This window comes from Felis catus, chromosome B2 (genome assembly GCF_018350175.1).
Source record: "Felis catus isolate Fca126 chromosome B2, F.catus_Fca126_mat1.0, whole genome shotgun sequence".
NCBI lineage: Eukaryota > Metazoa > Chordata > Mammalia > Carnivora > Felidae > Felis > Felis catus.
The window spans coordinates 91267020-91292928 of record NC_058372.1 but is presented as its reverse complement, the minus strand read 5'-3'; the positions used below and the strand labels follow the sequence as shown (position 1 = coordinate 91292928).

The following is a 25909-nucleotide window of genomic DNA, read 5'->3' as shown; positions in this document are numbered from 1 at the left end:
GAGATGAAAATGAGCCTTGCCTGAACTATAGAGACTAAAATGATTCCCTCAAAGAGATTCTGGACAAACATACAAACCAACACAACCCAGAAATGCATCACAACAATGTTTTAGAAACTCCCTCAAAAGAAAGTACTTTGATTTGTGACCAGAGGTTGGTTATATTTTGATTCAATGGTTATCTACAATTAAAGTCACTTTATTATTTTTCATCAAACTGGGGTCTTTTTAAGAGTCTCAGAGATAGACATTAAGTGCATATTAATCAGACCAGGAAAACAAGCACAAGTCAGGAACGTCCTAGGCAAACCAGGGGTTCTGTCCAGTCCTCCTCCTTCACAGCATTCTCCGTCCTTCTTCAGAGCTACTTCATCACCTGCAGTGTTACTGACCCACCCTCAGTGGAACCAGCCCACCCCATTGTTCAATTCTGATGGCCACACTGCAGGCTCCTTTGTCTCCAGATTTGTACTGCTCAGATGTACGCGTCTTTCCGTCACTCTACCCGCCCTCTCAGCTTGTGATAACCCAACTTCCACTCTCCAGACAGGGGCTGATTAGCTAACCTGCTGTTGTTTAATCCCCACTTGTGTCCAGGTCAGTGCAGTTATGAAGCCACAAACGATCCTTCACAGAGCTTATTTTGGCTCTGTCCCAGGATGCTGCTGTTACTGGGTTTATCCTGCCACTTAATACATCAAATATGATTTAAAATCAACACTGATGAAGCAGCTTAAGAAGTTTTATGTGGTGGGCCCATGACTAACAATACTTACCAGAACATGCCAGGTAAAATGTGGCTCTTCAGGAGCTCAGATTTTATTTTATATTTTTGTCCCAGAAAAGAGTACCATTAACTCCCAATGCCTTCAGCAATTATGCTTTGAGCATACATCTTGTCATATGAATGGTTGAAAGATGTTAATATATCAGAAACATGTGGCAGCACGTCACATGTGCTTTGAATTGTGAATGCAGAAGTAAAACATAAACAGTAGGTGTTTGCCATCTAGGAGATTATAGGGTAGCAGGGAGATAGGCATGCAAATCAATTTCTCCAATGTGATATATAATAGTGTGAGTATCTCTAAAGTGCAATAGATGTGGAGGGGATAGAATGCCTAACAGGGGGTAACCATTTGGTAGGTGGAAAAAGAGGAGGCACTTGTAAAAAAGAGGAAAGTGCATGTTCAAAACATAACCCTATGAGGGGTGCCTGGGTGACTCAGTCGCTTAAGCATCCAACGTCAGCTCAGGCCATGATTTCGTGGTCCACGGGTTTGAGCCCCACACTGGGATCTGTGCTGACAGCTCAGAGCCTGGAGCTTGCTTCGGATTGTATGTCCCTCTCTCTCTGCCCCTCCCTCTCTTGCACTCTGTCTCTCCCTCTCTCAAAAATAAATAAACACTAAAAAAATTAAAGCAAACAAATAAAAAAACATAATCCTATGAGAGTATGGAAGTTAAAAAATCTTGTGAGCTAACTGGTTGGTACTAAGGGGAATCAAGTAAAGGCTATGATGTGGTGGAGGTGAGTCTGGACCGGCAGCAGGCAAGAGCCTGTTTAAAAAAAAAGAATTTTTCAGTCTTAGTAAGATAAAGGAGGAATCTTTCTCAAGAAATAAGCTTATGCATTGCATGGCCTCTCAGAACTGATATTAAGCAGTAGTCTCTAATGGTCATTCCAATGTGGTACTTCTGAATACAGGGTCCAGTTGGCAACCCTCTGTCTCCATGCAATGTTCTTTGTTTCTGTCGCTCATCAGTATGATGCAATCTTGCCACCTCCATGAGTTAGTCCCTTACTTGTATATCCATGACCTCTTCAGATTCATTCTAAATTCTTTCATAAAAAAGTAAAGTAAAAACAAGCCATTCATTGTTTTTATTCTTTTGGGACCCAGAAGATTTTTGATAATATTTGATAATATTTAGACCACTTACTATCCACAAAATTTGTTTTACTGATTCATCACAAAACTTCTGAGAGGTATGTTTTTTTCCTCTTTATATAAGAAAAAGAGGCACAGGAATTTGAGATCATTAAAAATGGCTTAAATCTAATAAGTGGCATAACTGGAATTTATTCTTATTGGTACACCCATGTTTTGCTTATGAGCAATTGTTCTTATGAATAGGTAGTAAAATGAGCTCAATTTGGCTGGGCTGTCCTATTTCTTTTTTGTCAAACCTGTATATAGATTATGATTTGCCTTAAGAATGTTTAGCCACTTACATGATAGGTAGGATAAGTTTCTACAAAAAATTCCTACTCCATCAGAACTCCACATATCAGACTTTCTGGGCAGAACACAGACTCTGCAGTCCATGTGCTCAAACCTAAAAGGCTCTTAACAGTTTTGCTATATGAAAATGCGTTTGGACCTTCCTGGACAATTGAAGGAAACTTGAACTTGAAACTTAGGGAAATAAATGGGCATTGAATAAATACCTTAAAGTCAGAGGCATCCTGAAAACTGCTGTTTATTACAATTAGAAGTGAGAATCACTGATTTATCATCCTTAGCTATAGTTTTTGTAGTATACAAGGGCCAAAGTTAGTAACACTAGGACATTCAATCCCCATACATGTACAATTCCAACTTCTTGATAAAATTTAATAGTACAATAAAAAACACGACATTGTTAAGGAAAGGCTGAGAGCAATACATGCGGGGTGAAGAGCAGAAACTAGAAAGATTTCAGGGAAGAGGTAACTAAAGGAGTGGGTTGGGCAAGGAGAATGGTACAGAAGGCAGAAGTAATGGCAGAGCCATTGCCAGACAGGAGGTACAGAAACTTGAGTGAATCTATAACCAGACCTCATGCATGAGATACATTGACACCTCAGGTGGGTGGAAGGGAAGCCAAGCGTGAATTGGAAGCAGCATGGCTGAGGTAATGCAGTAGTAGGACAGCACTTCCTCCCAGATTGAAACCTAAATCCAAATCATAAACTTTGTTTTAATATGGGCTGGTGTTGCTCTTGCATGTGACAGAGTTGAGTGAGAAACAGCCATGAGAAGAGTAGCAGCAAATGGTGTACAATCTCACTCTCCAGCCATTCAGGCGTTAGAGATACTAGGCCAGCTACCCCACCTGTGGAAAGGCTCTTTGAGTTGGAGACATAGAAGTAGGTATTAGAGAGTAACAGTAAATTTGAAGGTTAGGACCCTAATCAAATTAGTTGTAACTCAGAAGCAATCAGTCTTTAATTGCAGCAGAAGACCGGGGAAAATGTAAAACACAGCAAAACAAACAAACATCAGGATCCCAGTTGTAACTTGGTGTATTTGTGGGTACCAAAAAAGTCACTGTTAGATCCAATGACCTTGATTTAAAGCAGAAGATGAACTCTAAACCCCACTTGTATGAGTCAGGACTTATGTGAAGCTACCTGGCTTGGTATTCACAAATTTTAATATTAGACATTTTTTTTCAATTTATGATAACCACTTATCAAGCAGCTGCTACATAACTGACCTTATCCTGTGTGTGGAATACCATGAAAATGAGGATCACTGAGGTGCAGTTCAATGGGGGAGGTGGACAATAAACCATCAGTTGCAATGTGCTGTGATAAGTACTACCATGTGGGAAATGGAGAGGCAGGGATGATTTTCTGGTAGAAAGATATTTTAAATGAAATTTTAAAGAACCATGATTTAAACAGGCAAAGACGGGCGCTTGATCCTTGGAAGACAAGAAAAATATTTTACGCAGAGGGAATTTAATGCACAAAGGTATTGGTAACAGCTTTGTGAGTCTGGAGAAATTCAAATAGTTGTTTAGCTGCTGTTGAACAAAGAGGAAATAGGATGGTGAGAGATGAGGAGGGGAAGGTTAGCAGAGGCTGTGCTCCTAGGTAGGTTAGGATGACAGCTCAGAAGATCAGAACCAGATAGGTAAGTAAGCAAGGAGTCTGGGGTATATGTTACCAGGTGAAACTTTGAAGAAGAGGCAGGTGTAATGTTCTGAGTGGGTAATTTGGTGTAAAATAAATGAGAGCTGCTTGGGGCAAGCAATGATGACAAAGGACTAGTAGAGGGAGTCAGTTACATAACCTCAATGTGGTGTCCTTCCACGGGCAGGCTCTGTAAATCTGTTTATAACCTTAAGGCAACTTTCTGCACATTTTGATGTTTTCCAAAAGAAAACCTACAAGTGTAGATTCTACTGAAAAGTTAGTGGCAGAGAGAGGGGAGAAGATTTATATAGAAGACAAACCCAAGTCTCTTCTTAGTTATGTGACGCAAAGTCTCCTTCCTAAGCATGTTTGGCTTTTCACTGCATACATTGTCTAAGTCTCTCCCTCTTTCCTATGGCAAACATGAATCTACCTTACCTCTCTCATTCTTGAGGATCAGCTGACAGAGAGCCCTGGAGGTCTATCAACCAAATGGGTTTATTAAAGCAATCATAAATTGGGTGTCACCTTCAAGAAGACAGCTATGCTACCTGCTATGGAAAATCACATTTTCTTCATACTATTAGAATTGGCCACAATTCTCCTTTCAGTCCTGCACTACCAAGTTTTTTGTCTCTACTGGCTTACTGTCTTCAAAATACCAGCATACTGTTATTTAATTTCAAATAAATTTTCTCTTGACACTAATTTCCCCACCAGCTATCACCTCAACCCTCTGCTTTCTTTTGTAAGAAAGTTCCTAGAGTTACCTACATTCACAGTCTCTAATTCCTCACCTTCCATTCTCATTTATGCTCACTCTAATCAAAATTTTGTCCCCACCATGCCACTGAAACTGCATGACATTACCAATGATCTCCAGGTTGCTAAATTCCATGGTCAAGTCTCAGCCTTCATTTTACTTGACATAAAAACAAAACAGCCCTCTGCTTCCTTGATAAGATTTCTTCAGTAATTTCCAGGATACACCATACTTTTGGTTTTCGCTTTCTTTTACAGCCATCCCATCTCCCAGTCTTTTAAGTATTCACACTCATTCCTATGGTGATCTCACCCAGTTTCATGGTTTTAATACTACTCTCAAATGAATATTTCAGCCCAGACTCTACTGGATTTCTAGACTCCTACATCCATCTGCTTATTCAATTACATCTCTATTCAAATGTTAGTAGACACCCAAAACTTAACATGTCCAAAGCTGTGCATTCAGTTCCATTCCCAATCTTCCCAGAGTCAGTTGCTGGAAATTCCATTATTCAAGTTCCACCTTAGAATATTTTCTTTAGAAAAAAAAATATTTTCTTTACCTGTAATGCTCTTCTCCACATGGCTTGCTCTCTCATTTACTTTGACCACCCTATTTAAATTTGTAGTCTTCTTCCCTTCTACTTCACATTTTTCTTATATTGTTTTATTATTTTTTTCTGTTGCACTTTCACCCTCTAATCTCTAATATACTTTATAGTTTACATATTTATAGCACTGCTCACTTCTTCCCTGTCTTCTTTCACTAGAACATAAACTCCATGGAGGCAGGGATTTTGTCATTATTCCTTGGATGCATTTCAAATGATTAGAGTCTATCTGGTACATGATAGATGTTCAAAAATATTTGTTGAATGGATGAATGAATTACATGATCTTTAATCCCAAGATGCCTGCAGGCCATGTGGGGAAATAAATTATATGTTGGAAAGAAAGAATGTTTGCCAGGCAGAATGTGCCAAGTGATAAGTGAGTAGAATAGGCCCAAAGTGCTAAGACATTGTTTTTTCTAAGGATTCAGAAGATTGGGCTCAATTTGAATAATTCATTCTAGGGGAAAATTGATCATAATCTAGAAAAGTGAGGATGGGAGTAAAACATTTTAGATGAGAGCAATTTTGGTCCTCAATGCCATTGCATTTGTGAATTTAAAAGGAAGCTATTTGCTGCCAAAAAAAAAAAACACACACACACACACACACAAAAAGAGTTTGTTCCAACTGGAGGTCTCTTTCTTCTTTGTCTGCAAAAGTGCAAAACAATACACCCACTAATGGGTCTTTTGGTTAATGCATATGCAGTGGTTGTTACTAGGTGCTGGGGGTGGGTGTACAGAAGGAAAGAAAAAATCGGTCTGTAATCCCCATTTCAAATCAGATTTTTTTTCAAGTCAGTTAACTGCAAAATAAAGAGGAAAGGGAATTAAATAGTTACTTAGAAACAAAAGAAAAAAACCTAAGTGGGCCAAGGGAAAAGCTTTTAGCAAATGTGAAAAAAATCACGCTGGCACTGATGATGGGCCACTTAGGAGTGATTATTTCTAATGGAGCAAAGAAGGGCAATAGGTGTTGTGAGGTGCAGGCTACAGTCTCCTCAAAGAGACCCTGGGCTTCCTGAATGTCACTTTCTCTTGGGGTCAGGGCTGACTTTCTGTCAATGCACCCCAACCCCTGCATCAGCTGTTCCTAAGCACAGCCAGTTATGAAATGAAACCATTTTGGGTACAGCTCTTCTTTGTCCACTGAGTATTTTCTCAGGGGCAGTTGAGGGCTAACTGAAATGGAAGTGGATAAAATTTATGTTTGCCCTAAGACTCTTCTTTTATCCTTCCTTTCTCATCGGTGACCCCTCTAATGCTTCAGGAACCAAGTGGACTGCACACTTTTCCCTCTCCTAGCCAAAGAGAGGAAAATAGGTTTCTGATCATTTAGACTGACGTCTTTACTAATTGGTTTCTAATGTTTCCTCTCTTGGGATTATTAGTGTTTTAAACCTTTGCTCTTCAGTTGTGATCTAAAAAAATTCTGTCTACTCTGGAAGGTTAAGGAAAATTTAAGCATCTCAATTAATTCTATGAATGGAGTCCAACCTGCTTTCAGTTTGCTTTGGTCAAAGGAAATGGTAATTTGTCTGTCTGGGTCTCCCAAGAAGGCCTGTTATAAGGAATTTGTCAAGAAGCCCTGAATCAGTTTTTACCTCAGGGGGCATTCCTGGAAGATTTAGGGATGGCAAGAAGGTTCTTCTGGGTTTTTCTGCTCTCATCTGCAGCCCTAAGGTGTGGTCTCTGCTCAGACTTGGTATTGAGGACCTCCTTGCACCCTCTTCCTCCTAATTTTATATACCCTTCCTTTCTTCCCTTTCTCAGCCACCTGGTATCAGCCATCAATGATCCAGGGGTCATACTCTGGACTTTCTCCCTTGACTCCTGGCTGATACCTGGTCTGATTTCTTTGCCCTGCCCTAAAGCATGGTGACCCTGCTGGTACCTTGATCATTTTGTAAACTCATTTGCATGTTTGCTGTAAATCTTAAATGTCTAAGCTCATTACAGGGAGGATGTCCAGAGTGCTTTGGGAAGGAGATACAGTTCTAATAATTTATGAGAATATAGGTAGAAGCTCAAGTCCAGTCCACTAATATAGGGACTGGAGTGATCTCTGAAAGTCAGGGCTGATTATCAGCTAATAAACATTTCTAAGTTGTACCAGCTTTTGGTGGCTGCCCATGAGGAAATTAGTTGTTAAACACAGGTAATATTATTGCAACCTACTGTGTCTCAGAAGCAAAGTGGTAGAATGCGAAATCATGGACTTTAGATTCAGCCAGACATAGGTACTAATGAAATCTGTGACCTTGGCCAAGTTACCTAACTTCTTTACTTCTTCTATGCTCTCCATGATTTCTCTGTGCTTCCTTCAAGGATTAAATAACATGGCAGGAATAAGATGTGTATCACAGTTTCTGGAGCTATTATTATTTTGTTTATTTATTTGTTTGTTTGTTTTTATTCCAGAACCTGTGCTATCTCCTTAGAGGGAAGTAAGAGGAGGGAAGTTGTTAGAAAGGAGCTTCTGGAAAGAGAATAGTTCTGGCAATTATTCAGAATGTGTAGTTCTTTTAGTACCTATAATTTTAAAAGCATAATTACTATTATCTTAGTAAGTACATGGAATGATAGGTTGATAAACAACCTTTATAGCTTTGAACTCAAGCCTTAGTTTATCTGTAAATCTCTGTATTAAGCACGTTGAATAGCAATGGTACAGAGTGTCTTGACTTATAACTTACAAACTAAAAAATAGCTTTTAGGCAATTTTCATTATCTATTTCCAAGCGAAATCATGATAACTCAGTGAAAATATCTCTATACAGGTGTGAGGGAATCAGGTCTGCAATTTGTGGTTTCTGATGATCTAATAGAATACCAGAGTAGATCTGGAAGAATCTGAATGAACAGCTTATGTAATCTTTGGTCTAGTTCAAATATCAAATATATTCTTTATTTTTGTACCTCCAGAATCTGGAACAGTATCAGGCATTTAGAAGGTAACTAAAAAATGTTCATGTGACCAATGAATAGAGATACTGCTAGCCCAATCCTAATTGTACTGAGTCTATGTCTATTAATTTCTAAGTTACAGGGAGACTTCTAAGCTATACATATTTAAAGTTGTAGTCTATTTTTATCATAAATGTATTTAACAACAAACAATGCCTAGGAACATACTAGGAGAAACCAGAAGGTCTTCATTAGGCGTGATGTTGCCTTCAGGGGAAATCCGGCAATATCTGGAGATATTTTTGATAGTCAGAACCAGGGGTGGGGAATCCTACTGGCATTTAATGAGTAGAGGCCAGGGATGCTGCTAAACATCCTGCAATATACAGGACAGCTTCCCACAGCAAAGAATTATCTGGTCCCAATGGCATCAGCATCAAGGATGAGAAACTGTGGCCTAAGCAATGGAAATTTGAGACTGGCACTTAGCACACAACTATGATATATAATTCTGACTTCTGCTTCCCATGCTGAATGTTTTATGTACTCATCCATAAGATGTCTGTTCCAGCCATTTAGGTAGATTTTCCATTATCTAACTTTACTCTGCCTGCCCTTTTACAATATGGCAGAAACTATTCATCTTAAGCAAAAAAAGCAAACGACTGAGTGAGTTGTATGAGGGGCATTATGCATCCTTTTTACAGTGACAGTCTGCTGGTTCAGATATAATCTTTATCCTCTGTAAAACTGGGGACGCTATATGCCATGAACTCACCTCTGCTTTTCTCCTATTTTTGTTTGTCTGGCTGCAGTTCTGTAATCTTATAAAACAAAACCCTGGCTTAATGTGTACTTCTATAGCCTACGAGAAAAGTTTGGGTCTTCAAAATGCATATAGGGCACAAGTTACAAAGATCATCATATTAATACTTCTGCTTAATGCTTTCTGCAGACTTTAGTGCTTCTCCACCTGGAGTTAATCGTTTACATCAGAGCATAGTCATGCAGAAATATGCATAGATAAACTTGGACCCTGGATTCCAGTTTGTCTTCAGATACTAAGTCCCTCTTTACCTGTTAAAACATGTAGAAGCCTGTGTATTTTTTTCATCACCCTTTACTTGTGGTTTGTTGGTTTTTCCTTATTTGCATCTGTTGTGAGAAGGTAGAGACTTGTAATGAAGAACATGAGTGCCAGATTCAACATTTGGGGTTCAGATCCTGATTATGACACTTAGTAGTATTTTATCTTGGAACATTTCTTAATGTCTTTACAATTTAGATTCCAATTTGTTTATATGGGAACAATAACAGAGTTGTTGTGAAAACAGAAAAATGAGGAATGCATACTAAGTACTTAGACTATAACTGTCCTGCAGCAAGTTCTCAATAGCAGTTGTCATGATGATCAATATTTATATTTATCCTCATGCATTATTCATATGTTTCCTGTCTCTCTTCTTTGTGTTATTAGTAATGGGATAATTTCCTCTCCAAAGGTCTCTGTTCTCTCCTTTCCATATATTCCTGGTTGAAGATTGAAAACTTTAAGATAATGGCAGAGATAGAAATGTAGCAGTTTTAATTTCTCTATCTGGCAGGAAATTTGGGATATCCTGTCAACAAAGAATCTTAAAAGTCATCCTCAAATTACTGTAGTGATATCTAGTGATATTCCATTGTGATATGCAGTGATGTAGGAGTGGAATATTTATAGAAATGTTATAGTTGTGACAGAAAACAATTTAATATGTTATTCTCATTTATTTTATTTTTTGTTTGTAATTTTTTTCTGGTATAATTAAACTAAAGTGTACATATTTAAAGTGTAAAATTTGTTTTTAACATCATGAAATTATCACTACAGTTAAGATAATAAATATTTCCGTCACCCACTAAGGTTTCCTTATGCCTCTTTGTAATTATGTTTACTTTTTACTTTATCATAAGGCCAGGAGGTAAGAATTAATTAGATTTAGATCAACACAAGTAAATCTTGCACTTTCTCTACTAGGTATGCAGAATTATAATTAAATCACAATGAAAATAACAAAAACTGTTCTTTTGAAATTCAAGTGGGACATGTAATTGTATCATAATGTAGGTTCTTGGACCCATAACTGTGTAATGTTTATTCATTTGTTTGCGGAACAAATATGCATGAAGCATCTACTCTGAACCAGGTGTTATTCCAGAAGATAAGGACACAGTGCTAAAGAATTAATTCCCTGGAATGGTTTACTGGGCAATAAATTAAAAGTCTTATGAGAAGAGCATAAGGTTCCAGATTCTTTCTTTCTCTAATGTAATGAAAAAAGAAATGGCAGAAATAGAAAATACTCTCCGAAACATTAAATTGTGATGGGTTTTAACACAAATGAGTTTATAAATATCATTTGTATATAATCAGGTTTCAATAACAAAGCTGGATTTTTATATTTCACCCTAATGTTAGACAGTAGAGATCATAAGTGCTAGTCATATTCAAAATAAGTGTATATTAACACAATTTTAAAATATGATATTAACATCAAAATTCTTATAGGGACAATAGGACTAAACAATAGTAACGGAGTTCAGGATTTTTTTAGATAATAGTGCAATAAAAATATCATGAACTTATAAAATCAGTTCTATAATAAACAAGTTCATATACTTTTTTTAGAGGAACAACATAATGTTTATCTGTTCAGGGAGATGGGGAATTTTTATATTATGCTCCAGTTTTGTGAAACAAAAGTGGTTTGTATCTTTTTTTTTTTCAACGTTTTTTTTTTAAATTTATTTTTGGGACAGAGAGAGACAGAGCATGAACGGGGGAGGGGCAGAGAGAGAGGGAGACACAGAATCGGAAACAGGCTCCAGGCTCTGAGCCATCAGCCCAGAGCCCGACGCGGGGCTCGAACTCCCGGACCGCGAGATCGTGACCTGGCTGAAGTCGGACGCTTAACCGACTGTGCCACCCAGGCGCCCCAAAAGTGGTTTGTATCTTAAAGGTATCAGATATTTAAAAATTTTAATAAGCAAGCCTTAAGAAAGAGAAAACAGATTCTCTAGCATTTATTGTTTAGCTTACCATGTGACACTTATTTACATATATTATGTCTTATGTTAATCTAAAACAACCCCGTTATGTATCATGTTTTCCCATTTAAGAGAGAAACTGATGACAGCCAAGTGACACATTTGGGAACAGAAATCTACAGTCTTTTGATTACAAGGTGGGTCATAACACAACAGTTACTGACAGAAATGCTAATCTCCTGAGAGAGATAGCAAGAGCATATAACTTCAGTACAGTGAACATCTGTCACAATTAAGTTAATAATTGACATGATGAATTGAACTTCTGTGTAAAACAAATATAGTTTGCGAGGTAAATATCAAAATAGTTAATGACCTTTGCCTTTTTTTTGGTAAGATTATGGTTGATTTAAAAAAAAATTTAATGTTTATTTATTTTTGAGAGAGAGAGAGAGAGAGAGAGAGAGAGAGAGAACATAAGTGGGGGAGGGGAAGAGAGAGAGGGAGACACAGAATCTGAAGCAGGCTCCAGGCTCTGAGCTGTTAGCACAGAGCCCGATGCGGGGCTCAAACTCACAAACTGCAAAATCATGACCTGAGCCGAAGTTGGATACTTAACTGACTGAGCCACCCAGGAGCCCCAAGATTATGGTTGATTTTGTTTTCCTTCTTCTTTTGTTATCAAGTCTTTTTATGGTCAATGTCTTACTTTTCCTACCCAGTCAGGATAGGTTATGTCATGTTGTAATAAAATCTCAGCCCCAAAGATCAGAGGCTTAAAAATAGGTAATGTCAGTTCTTTCTTCTATAACTTGTCTAACATGGGTTGGTAGGATAGCTCTGCACATTGCAGTTGCTCCAGGACTTTTAGACAGATGCTCTTATCATCGTCATGGCATGGAGATGAAAACGTGACACTGATTAGTGGCCCCTTAAAACATCCACTAAGAAGTGATTCAGTACTTTTTGCTCACATTTCATTGGTGAAAGAAAATCACATAACTTAGCCTAGCTTCCAAGGGGATAAAAGAACGTAAGTCTGTTTTGTCCCTAAAAGCAGAGTCAGAAGGGGAGCCTGGGTGGCTCAGTCGGTTGAGCTTCCCTTCGGCTCAGGTCATGATCTCCCGGTTTGTGAATTCAAACTCCGTGTTGCCTCTGGCTCTGTGCTGACAGCTCCGAGCCTGGGGCCTGCTTCGGATTCTGTATCTCTCTCTCTCTGCCCCTCCCCCGCTCACACTCTGTCTCTCTATCCTTCAAAAATAAATAAACATTAAAAAATTAAAAAAAGAAGCAGAGTCAGAAATATTTGGTGAATAGTACTAGTAACTATAAAACTGAATAACTTTATAATTCCCTAAAATGTGTTAAAATTAAAAAAAAACTTATTTAAAATTAATTATATAAAATTTACTAGAATGTTGATTCTTGGTAGCCAACATTATGAAGTTCAAACCAAGATTATCCCTAGTATAGTGTTCCCCTGGGGGACCCTGCTCATGCCTCCAGCCTGTCCAGGGATAGTCAGTCATTTCAAGTTCCAGGGTTAGCTCTTTCCACAGAGTTCCTTTGACTTACCTCTCTTCTTAATTTTTTTGTATGATTTTAGGACATGCCAAACCCTTCGTAATATCTTTTGACCTACTTGTTCTTATTCCTAGGCACCCCTAGCTGACATACCCCGCATTTCAACCCCAGTAGACATGTCACTGTACAACAAATTCATCACACTACTTCACAGCTCCGTATCCTTCCATTTTCTATTCTACCTGCCCTTAACATGCTTGAGACACAGTTTAAATGTCATTTGTTTTCCCTCTCTCTAGTCAGGTGATTTTCTTGCTCTCACCTCCTGTTTGGCCATAACACTTTTATGTGACTCTTTTAGCACTTAGCATACTGTATTATAATTTGTAATACAGCATTTTACATACCTGAACAATAGGAAACAGTTGTTTCTTCTTAGAACAACAAAGTGCTTGATAATGAGGTAGTTTACGTAATCAGCATATGTCATCAGTATACAATAAGTTTATGAAGACAGAAATAATTTTCAAAATAACAATTGTCTTCAAATATGTTTTCAAGTTACATATATTACAGGAGTTAATAAGAGATGGCCTCCCTCCATCTGCCAGTGAGAACTGATGAAGTGAACCCAAATTAAAGAAGAATAGTAAAATCTAGCTGAAGTACCATATGTGCTGTTTGGGGCTCTAAAGTCCATGTTAGTTGACTGGCTATCAAATAGGCTAAGAAATTTAAAAATCAATATTGTATCATTTACAAAGCATACTTTAATATAATCAGATTTGCCTGGATTTAGAAAATCTGAGGACATCACCCAAAGCAATCTACAGATTTGAGGCAATTGCTCTTAAAATAATGGAAAAATTCATCCTAATATTAATTCAGAATTCCAACAGATCACAAATTAGGGTGTGACTATGTGGATTGCTTTGGTTGATAAAATGTGAGCAACAGTGTTGCTCATTTTTAGATGGAAAGATTTAATTGCCTGGCACTTAATTCTCCAACTCACCCATTCTCTGCCACAGCAATTGTGCAATAAGTTCAAAGCATCCTAAAATGCTGGCCCAAGATATCAAAAATAGCTGCCCTGGAGAATTATCTAGATTTACAGCAAACCTTATTTTTATGAGACATACAATCTTGTTCTATTAAATTGCTGTGATTTGGGGAATGATTTTTCCTATAGCATAATCTAGTCTGGTAGTTCTCAAACTTCACTGTGCATTGAAAACATTAGGAAAATGTGTTAAAACACTGCTGGATTTACTCCCAGTTTCTGATTTAGTAGGTGTGGGATGTGGCCTGAGAATTTTTCTTTCTAATAATTTCCCAAGTGATCATGATGCTATAAGTCTAGCGACCACACTTTGAGAATCACTGATCCATCTAATCTTAAATAACATGCAAGTTATCACATTTGGAAAAATACTTGACAGTAAGTCAAATTTGGCAATATAATAAACAAAAGCATACTTTTATAGATAAAAACAAATATAAAAATTGTAAGCAAATGTAGAATGGTTTTATAGTGACTTAACATTGGTAAAATTGTAAATCACTTATGAAAAATATTTATTCAGTAATATGAAAATTTCCACACTGAGTTGTCTTAATTCTGCTGAATATTTCTGTCCTTAGAGTATTTTAAACAGTCTTGAATTAGTTTTAATATGGAGGAAGAACATTACACCATAAATATAGTAAAAATTGTCAACTATAAATTTAAAAAAAATTAGAATAATCCAGCATATGTTTTATAATATCTATTTCAGCAAATTCATAGTTTTACTTTTTAACATAACTTTAAAGAATTTTTCAAAAAGTATTAATTGCATGACTAATGATTCTGATTTGTCAATTAAGCATTTTAAAAAATTTCCTGTTCCATTTTCACAATGAACTTTTTATCCTTTTATCCAATTGGAATAATTGGGTTGGCATTAAAGAAAGAAAATTAAGTCAGCCCTTGAAATCTTAGCACTAACTTGTTAATTACCCCCATTAATTATACAATGAGGAATGACAAGCAATAATTCCCTTTCCTAAAGTATGGCTGAAGGTCAGAGAGCTATCTTACTGGCATATTGAGAGATCAAAGCAAATGATGCAGTTTTTCTTTTAAATGCCATCAGACATCACTGGAAGCTCACCCAAGGAACTAAGTTAATGTTTTAAACATAATCTTTAAACATTATTTTTATCTGTTAAGGGAAACAATACTTACTATATATTTAGAAGTAAAATGACACTCAATAGCAAAACCATGAACAATCCAATTAAAAAAACAGGCAAAGGACCTGAATATACAGTTTTCCAAAGAAGACATACAGGTGACCGACAGGCAAATGTAAAATGCTCCATGTCACTAATCATCAGGAAAATGCAAGTCAAAACCACATTTTTATCACCTCAAACCTATTAGAAGGGCCATCATCAAAAAGACAAGAGATAGCAAGTGTTGGCAAGGATGTTTTGATTATTCATTTGCAATGTAGATAATTTTTTCCCAAATATGCTTTATATAACTTACATTCAAAACAAGATAAACATTTAAACAATGTTGAGAAGGAAACAGAAAACTTTTAGAGGGCAGTTGTGTTAATCCATTCAGGAACTGAATTTTTAAAAAGAGTTTCTGATACAGAATCAATTCATTTTTAATCAAGCATCCAATAAACAACCCATAATAACTTACAGAAATGGATATATGTTAGACTTATTTCTCTTCTTATTTACTCCAAATCTCATTGCAATTTAAAATGAATGCTGTCATTTTTTAGGGGTCAGTGCTTTAGACCATCATTACTAAGTGACTCATATAAAAATGAGTTCCTATGTAGAAGTCTTTACAGTGAATTATTTTTAAAGAAATTACATTATTGTCATTTTGTCATTAGTTTATAGAGCATCCTGGAATAGTCAATAATGGAACATATACATATATAAAACATATACATATATATGTATGTACATGTAAATATATATACACCTATAAAAGAAGTGATAAATATCACAAAAATCTTCAGTTTCCCCAAAATCCTTCTCGAAACTAAGAAAATAAAACCAAAAACAAACAACAAAACCTCCCTTGCCTTGACATTTTTTGTATCTTTCTCCTTAGATTATGTTTTTCTCCTGGCTATTTGTCTGAAACGTTCAGATATTCCCATGACATATTTCCTCAGCTCATTAAAGTCTTAGCTCAAGTGTCACCTTCCGAGTAAGGTCTCTTCTGATAAACCCAACCTAATATTGTAATCATCTTTTATACTCCTTATACATCTCCTTGCTTTATGTCTCTCCATAACACTTATAACATTTGATATAATAGACATATTTTTTTTATTTCTTATCTCCCTTTTCTAGAATACAAACTCCACAAGTCAAATAGCTTTTGTCTGTTTTGTTCACTCTTGTATCTCCAGTACCTAGAACAATGGTGACACACGGTAAATATCTATTATTTGTAAACTAAATAAAGCAATAAACTTAAAATAAAACAATTGAAGAAGAAAATAAATAGATGAATTAATTATAAAATATTTAGTGTTCTCATGCCTAGAAAAACATCACTCCTGCTAAATGGGTAACATGAGTATGCTGCAAATAAGATTTACTACAGAATTGAGGATGAATTATTTTATCAACCAAAGTCTTGCATCCTACAAAAAAACAGAATTATCAACTTACACAGGTAGGAGTCGGGGAAGGTTACTTCACATTTATACTTTGTAAGAATATTATAAGATGCATCCTGAAGGTGGTGAATAGATAACCAAATGGGAAGGGCATATCAGGCAGAGAGAACAGTTTGTGCACAGCAAAGAGGCTTGAAACAGCACAGCATGATTGGTAAGGGGGGATGACAATTATTCAAGGAAGGCTGTGGCATAAGTATTGAGAGAAGAAATACCAGGAAAGCAAAATCAAACAGGCATGAGAATGACAATGACAGAGGCTGCATGTGTCATGCTGAGAAATCAGAACTCATTCTTCTAAGAACTGAGGATTTGCCAAATAGTGTTAAGTCTGGGAATAACATCACCAGATTGTCATTTCAAAAAAGACTATTTTGTCCGCATCAGATGAACTTAAATAGGGTACCAGGCAGAACACAGTCAAGGTTGTATACAAGTATGTTAACTAAGACAGGTGGTGGGGATGGAGAATAGAGCTAAATTTGAGAATTGCGAGATACAAGGGAGAAGTATTAAGTGATCAGTTGGAAATGAGGGATGAGAGAAAGACAAGAATCTAGCATGATCATTAAGGATGGGGCTCAGAAACCCCATAAATAGGGAAAACCAGGAGAAAAAGCATGTTTTGGAGTAAAAACAATGAGTTTGGTTTTCATCACGTTGGATCAGTTGTGCCTCTGAGATATCCAAATAAAGATGTCCAATGGTGTCTGGATCTATGAGTATGGAACATGGTGGAAACAACCGAAGGCGTCGATCAATTATCTATAGCATAGAGGCAGAGAAAGGTATGGGTCACGGGAAAAACGTTAGGGAGAATGAAATCAATAAGCAGAGAACAAGACTGAAAAAACCTGGAATATCAGTTTTTAAGGAGCAAGGAAAGAAATAGGAGTTTAAGAATATAAAAATAGGAATAAAAGGCTAAACGAGGGCGGTAACAAGGAGAGAATGATAGCAGAGAAACCGAAGTGGGAGAGTTATTTTTTCCCCTGAAGAGGGAGTAGTCAGAATTGTCAAGTGCATCAAAGAAATAATACAAGTATTATCCTTCTCCCTATGCTACTCAGAGAGGGAGACAAACACCAGGAAAACACTCGGAGAAAGTAGCTACCAAGAGGCTCATGCCAGATTTATCAAGTTCCAGATTTAAATTTAGGAAAACTGGCAGTGTCTGTCTCTCACCAGGGAATTATTTCACTTTATTATTATTATTTATTTGTCTTCCAATGAAAGCAAACACTGCTGATCACTGAGGTCTGGTATAAGACCTGCCCCTTCTGTTTCATTAGACCTACATATACATAGGAATACGAATTGTATGATTATTGTGGAGAAATATTATTTTTGTGTTTTAGGATTGGCATATACTTTCAAGACTTTAAAACTTAAAAACATTAGTTCTTTGAATATGTTTAAAAATATTCACTGTCACGTAATCAGACCCCAAGTAATAATATTCCAAAAATTTTTATGCTTGCTTAAATCATAATAAAGAAACTATATTCAAGCAAAACCAACTTTGTGGAAACACTAATATACCAAGCTATGTAATCAACTATACCCAAATAATTAGGCTTAACTCATAATTGCTAATTGTATGTGCACTTGGAATTAAAGAACTTCAAGCTTTGCACTTGGAATGTACAACATATAATCATCTTAGATCCAAATTACCCCACTTCCTGAAATAAAATTGAAATTATTTGGTTATAAGTTTTATAATACAGAAATTGTTCTAATACTGAAAATCAGTGTCTTCCAGGAATATATATTTTCATATTAACTTATTCTCTTGAATAATTTTATTTTATCCTATTTAAATATAGGTCCAAGATAAAATAAATTTTTACTATTAACTGATCTTATATATTATTAAACTAACTCCAAAGCACACAAAGATGTATCTAGAACATAGTCTATACATATACTACATCTAAGTTAATAAAGTTAGTAAAGAAAGCATTTATGCTCCTTAGGATAAAGGCTATAGCCTTTTTTTCTATATTGATATCATAGAAAGTAACCAAAGATCAGCCTGTTAAATATTATAATACCTTTAAAAATGACTAATTCTTTTCATTAATTAAAATAATTTATATTCTCTCCTTTAAATCCTCCCCTTATCTATATCAATATCCATGACCACTCACTCAGTAAATAATGACTATTCAAAAAAAATTAATTTTTTTAATAAATAAATATATATTTAATTGCAGTCAAAATAGAATACAAGTACAATTCATGCTAGCTTTCTTATACAAGTTTTTAAATGATAGAAGAAATCATATCTATATATGATTCCTGAAAAATGTTGAATCTATTTATTCAATACAAATACTAAAAAGTGACCTAACCTAAACTGACCTTGGGCAGATTACTTAATCCATTTGAGATTCATTGTCTAAGCAACAGATATAATAACACCTCTTTAAGCATTCATTCCTTAAATACTTATTAAGGTATATCCAATGATCCAGGTAATACCTAGGTGCTAATGACAGAACAGTTAGTAGCCTTAGGGCTCATTCTGCTCAGACATGTATTTGATCCAGTAGAAAATACAGTCAAGAAATGTCATTCATAATGTGATTATAGCTCCCATGGGTGAGGGTCAAGGGATAACCAAGGGCTGAGACGGGTTGGAGGAAACCTATTCCAGCCTTGGGACCCAGGGTTGGGGTAGATTTTCTTTGTAACATCTAAGCCAGATGGTACATATGAATGGTATATATGAACATGTATGTGCAAATGTACACATGCACATGTGTGTGCATTTAGTGGATTGGAGGAGTGGGGACCAGAATGAGAGCTTTCCAGGTGAACAGAACAGTAGTTTGGGCAACCTGAAAGAAGTTTAATGGCTGCTGGTAGGCAGAAGAGCCAGTCAGTCACTCACTGAAGGAAGCAGGGATGGTGGATGATAACCTATTTCCTTTGGGACTCATAGAATTGTTTTGACAATTAAGTGGAATAGTTTATATAACAGCAACTACAACAATGCCTAGTGCATTATAGCTCCTTTCTGTAGTTATTTTCCTTCTATTCTCCTAATTTCCAAAGTTGTACCAGTCATTTAGTAGCAAAACTGGGAATAGAATCCCAGGCTTCTGTTTACCAGTCCAGAGTTCTTTGTTAATGGACTTCTGGTCTATAAACAAAGATGAAACACAGGGATTTTAAAGCAAATATTCAGAACTTATCCTGGAATTGCTTACGAGCTGACAGCTATCCAACTTATTTTTAGTTTATATTTAAAGTGAATCATATGTTCCAAAATGACTGACAGAAACATAGCTTTGTTTCTGAAGCCAATTCTTCTCCATCATTTTTGGACATCATTCAGAGCTATAACAGACTTTCAGGGTGTTTAAAAGCATTCATCCACGACAACAACAAATGCTAATTATCATAAAAAATAAAACAGCTCCTGTTAACATCATTCTAAGAATTTCTCCTACTCCAGCACTATATTTCATCTATCATCCCATCTGTTTTGGGGGTGGGAACAAAGACTGGATGGAAGTATAATTATCATGTATCAAACTGGACAACACAACAAAATAGAAATGAATATAAATGGGAGGACTAGCATACATAATAAATAAATCTGGAAAGGGAAAAAGGAAATGTAAATAAAATGGCACAATGTGTCCTGCAGTAAACAGCAGATACATAAATCCATAATGGAGTCAATAATGTTTATCTTGCTGAGTATGAGGTGGATTTTTTCCCATTTCAGTTCACAGTCCTTGCTATAATCAGATTGCACTGCACATGATCAAATAGACATCTTGTTCACTTGGGCAGTTTACAAATCCTCTCTACTGAATTATGTCATTAAAATACCACCTTGAGACTTTTAAACATACCTGCAAAGACAAAAAAAAAATCTATTTCCATGTATTTATGAATACATTTCAAAGGGAATCTTAGAGTCAGTTATGTCCTATAAAAATATCAAACACAGCCACATTCTCAAAAGTGTTAAATTAAAAGGGACTACAAGTGTCCAGTTGCAAATGTAATTAGTTCATTAAAAATATGGTAAAAACATGGACAATCATATATCCCTAAGTAGGAACTAGAAGCTCAATCAGGGCCAGGACTTTTTTTTCTTTTATTGGCATAAACACACTTGCAATGGTTCTTGGCATGTAGTAGGTGACTGATCAGTATTTTTAAAATTGAATATTGCAAAAATAGAGCAATTACAAGCTTTTATTCTTCTCAGAATATTTTAATACTCTACAAATAATTCTGTAGTGACTATTAATATTTAAATAATCAGATTTTAGAATCTCCAAGTATCTATTTCACTTTCAACTGAGGAATATGCTAAAGCTTCTTTTAAATAGTAACAATTATTTTAATACATATATTCTGAGATCAAGTCTCCATTAAAGGTATGTACACTGAATTAACTAATTACATTTATTTCCCTGTTTAAATTTGCTTCAATGATATAAATGTTTAGAATATTATTTAAACCAAAAGATCAATTACATATGAAGCTTTACTTTATCAAATTGTTGTTTGATCTTGATCACAAATCCCATTATCTTTTTAGTGAATCACTCAAGAACTACATACGTGGAATAAAAATGTTACAATACACACATATACATACAAGCAGAATAGTGAAGAAGGTGTTATGTCCATAAGCATTTTGAACTTTCTAATATCCTTTATACCCTTAGGAGTTTTAAGATAATAAGACATAAATGCAAATATCACATGCATAACATACACCTATATGCATCTGTATATGTGTGTGTATATACCATGTGTGTGTGCATGCATCTATGAAGGTACATGATATTTGCACATCATTCACTTGAATTATATCAGAGGGAATGGAGAAGTAAATAATCATTGGATTCATAATGCATGTGTACTCATTTATATATTTATATATATATATTATATATATATAATTTATATATTTATATATAATATATATTATTATATATATTTTTATATATTTATATATATATTTATATATATATAATATATATTTATATATATTATATATATATAAAATTTATATATTCCTATATACAACAATTCATAAACATATGTGGACAAATTTGTAACTGAGGATGCCCTGTACCATCACATTATACAACTCAGAAAAACCATTCACATAGAATCTACCATTTATAACATGATATATAGAACTTTACCAATGACAGAAAAGTAATGATTTGGGAGTAAAACATCAGACAACAAACTTAATAAGTCTAATTTGAGTTAAAAGACACATCAAAGGTACTTACTAAGTTATTTTTTGAAGGTCTTTGTTGAGGTATTTCTAAGTTAAAACTATGTATAAACATTTCACTTTTTAAAAGCAGAAAAATGAAATTACTCTATTGATGTGTATTGAGACTCGCTCTTTCTTAGCCTAATGAAAATGTTTTTCAAAGTACTTTCATTGTTTTCTCAACCCTATGGTTTCCTGTTCCCTGTTCTCCTGGGAGAGCTCTGACATCTATTTGTAGACGGTCCATTCTATTGGCAAAGGGATGGGTTCCTGCATATAGTTCTAAATATTGCACGCATGAACACAGTATGCTGATGGAGTACTTTGGAAGAATTAAAATTCAAATGAATTCCAATTTTTGTGTCAGCATAAAGGTATAATGAAATGTCTCAGAATACAACATTATTTTTATGGTCTACTTTAAGGATCATTATTTACACCATTGATAAGCATCTTAATGTATGTAAGACTCTTATCACTAAATAATAACCAAAATAGTATGACCTTCTACCAATATAACTGCTAAGGAAAATAAAGACTTTATTTTCAATGTTTACTTTCATATATTTACCTATGAGATGTATTTTTAATTGCTACTTTAAAACAACTACTCATATATAAAAATAATAACATACATTAAAACAGGAAAGCACAGACAACTTCTAGCAGCAAACATTCATTAAAATATTCATAGAAGACACTGAAATAAATACCACTTAGTAAATTATATTATCCAAGTCCCTAAAGTATGTCTACACATAAATAAGTCCAAACACTCTGAGTATTTCAGTGGTTATAATATTGTTTCAAATATGAGAAAAAAACGTTTTAAACTTTAACATGCTACACAGATATAGCGTTACTACCTTTCATACACAGTTTTTGCACATAACAGCTAGAGAAAATGTTAAGGCAAAATCCTGAATTTCTTGATAAGTTTCATTAATAGCCAGTCATAAAACTTTACTTTGGAAAACTATCCTGAACCTGGCAGAAGAATACTTTCAATAAGTATTTCAATATTAATTTCCACACTATCTCTTTCCTTCATCCAATATTATAGTTCATGCTACCTGGCCCCCCCCACAGGAAAAAAAAAGTGCTTATTTTAAAAATACAGAGAGAAAGTATGTGATTTAACTGTTCTTTGGATGTGTGGACGTTTGATTCCAAATGTCTTTCCAACTCTTTCCTTAATTAAAAATCAAAACAGGAATATAGTAAGAATTTTGAATAAGTTTCAGAATATTATGTGTATTTAAAGCATAGCCCTGAAGGCTACTGATTTTTCTTACCAGTGCTGTCATCATATACAACTGTGACAGTTTTCCACTTGAAGAATTGCACCAAGTCCAAAATGGCGCGGCTGAGTGAAGAGAAGTCTGGGTAAAGACTGACATAGAAGGAATCTTTGTTGTCTGACACCTGGTGCTTCCAGCGGGTCTGTATGTGGGGAACCCCCAGGGCATTGCAGATGGACTGCACAGCATTTGCTGATGAGCTGTGTGAAGGCCCGAAGATGGCAGCCACCCCAAGAGAGAGCTGATCACAGGCTGAGGAGAGAGAGAAGTCTGTCAATAACGAGGAGAGATGCCAGTGTGCCAACATTATCACATTAGTGTTGTGAACCTGAAGGTTTATCCTGAAGAAAGATTTTGTTTTCCTTATAAATAACATCTCCATTTAGCTAATTTTCATATTTTTTTCTGACTGCAAACATGTTCAGTTTGTCAGAAGGGAAATCCTCCAGGCATCTGCAACTCAATGTTCAAATGATTCTACAAATAATGCCAAAAGGGGGAAAGATGAAGAATATTCTAGATTTAAGAAGGAAGGGAAGTGTTCACCCTGCAAAAATAGTTTATATCAGGAAGTTGGGGAAATAGTGTTCCTTCCCAAATTCATTGACCATCCTCCACCATTTTAAATTCTTAATCAGAAGCCATCTGGTTGTTCCTCCCCATCTGAAAAGCTAGGGCAACACAGAGCTAAGTATTTGCACATATCTGATGACACAGATCAAGCTAAGCATTACAGATACCCCTTTAAAACCTGATATGGCTTATCAAGGATGATTTCATATAACTTAATCTCATCGAGAAAATTATTAGATAAATACTTAATCATTTTTTTACTTGACTTTTGTATACTGTAAGTCTTTTATATTGTTCTAAGTTAATTTTTGAGGTTTGTATTCACTCACAGAAAATTTTATTCACGTCAATAATAAATACAGTAATTAAGAAAGGCATAAACAACCTAGAAGCTATTCAGATTAGAATAGACTATGATAGGACTTCAAATTCTATAAGGTCCCTCAAAGCAACTAGGGAGTTTGGGCCTAGAAAGTAAATAACTATTGGAAACATGAAAATCATCTTTAAATATTTGTAGATCTGGCCTGTGAAAGAGGCTTAAGTTTGTTTCATTTGATTAGAAAAGGAAGAATAGGGCAAATGGTTAGAGGTTCATCACAAATTTTGGCACAATTTAAATTTTAAAAAAATTAAAGGGAAGTAATAAATGTCAAAAAGTGGAAATCTGTTCCAAGAGGCATTGGTTTACCCATCCCTGCAAATATTTAAACAGGACTAAGGAGAAGTATTATTGGGATTTAGGCATTAATTATGTGTTCAGACTGAATCTCTCCAAAATAGTTTAAAATTATACTGAATTTTAATTCTACTGAAGCAAAATTTCCTTCAGAGATTTCACTGCATAAAACACAATGTGATGGAATGATTCTTAAGCTTAGGGATATTAGTAAGTAAATAAATTATAGTTAAAAAAAATTCACTTTTAAACATTTTCTTCAAAAATTCAGTATGATCTAAGTACATTTTTTGAATATGTAGGTTCTTACTTTTTAAGTAGTGATTGGAATTCTGAATCAGTAGTCATGTTGGAACAGACATTTTTCACGAACTTGGATTTTAATTCATATACGTTGAGAATAAAAGATCTTCCTTTACCAGGTTTTTGACAGAACACAGGTGAAAAAAAGTTGAAAACATTATAGTGGTTTATACAGAATGTTCTGAAATGTGTTTCAAATATGAAATAGTCTTCAGCTATCAGAGGAATCATTTAAAAGTGATGTATGATTCAAATAATAATTCAAGATCTAATACATCAATGTATTTATTTGCTCAGCAAAACAGTATCACTTATGAAAAGTATAAGAGCATATAACAGAGAAAATGTTGAAATGTAAACATCTAATTTCTTATCATTTGCTTGCTTTGGAAAAATAATTAAAAAATTTAAATGTCCAAATTATTTAAATTATTTTATAATATATATTAATATATTTTATATTCATATATATTTACTGAGCTACCATAGGTTCAGATATTATACCAGATCTCTCTCTCATATTCCCCTTTCACATATTGCTATGCCTCCCAATCAGTAATAGCTCAGTAAGCAAGAGCTTCAGAAGGTAAGACCCAAACCATGACATTTACCCTCTCAACATATCACAAAGTTACTTAATTATGCTTATTTGAGTTTTCCCCAGTTTCAGACAAAGTCAATTAATGAATTTGATTCCCAATGGATTTTAATTTCATAAACGCTTTTTAGTATTTTGAAACCAAATGAGTTGAGGACCTTATAATTCCCAAGATAGTAACCTGTTTGCTATCAGAACACACTAGACTGTTTTTGTTTTACATTGCTCCTTTGAATTCACCATTAAGAAATGTATTGATATTTTTTTATACTTCACTCATATTCCATATTCTTTGGTCTAAATGATTTCATTTGAGACAGAGCTTCTTCTTCCTAATGGAAATAATCCTGAACTATGTCACTAATCAAACGCACTTGTCTTGCAGTTAATGACTTATTTTGCAATTATGATGACAAATGTAATACTTCACAATAACCTTTACCCTTTTTTTCCAGCCTTTAAAACCTTTCATCACCCTGACATGGTTCTGAAATGTGGAAACTTATTTGTATTCTCAAAGATATGAATTCAAAGGGCAAGCAGAATTTAGGCTTTGATAAACACTAGTTAGCTGGGGGGATAAAAAAGATACTTTCATCTCAAGGAATATTGTACCTTATCAGTTGCCATTAATATTAATGAAATTAGAAGAAATCTGGACCAACTTAGAATTATAAATAATTATGTACATTTCTTTCAATGTTAGGTAGCTAATGAAACAATACGAGAATTACAGAAAGGT

The 25909-nt window shown here is 35.0% G+C and overlaps 1 protein-coding gene across 5 annotated transcripts in view; it reads right to left on the bottom strand.

Annotated features, from left to right (window-relative positions):
* The window catches only part of GRIK2 (glutamate ionotropic receptor kainate type subunit 2), a 651626-nt gene that overhangs the window by 383778 nt on the left and 241939 nt on the right, over positions 1-25909 (bottom strand). For all 5 annotated transcript variants that reach the window (XM_019831021.3, XM_019831024.3, XM_019831022.2 and 2 more), the window contains exon 3: positions 23009-23266. In XM_019831021.3, coding sequence (XP_019686580.1) covers positions 23009-23266 — 258 coding nt within the window. The remainder of the gene's footprint in view (positions 1-23008; positions 23267-25909) is intronic.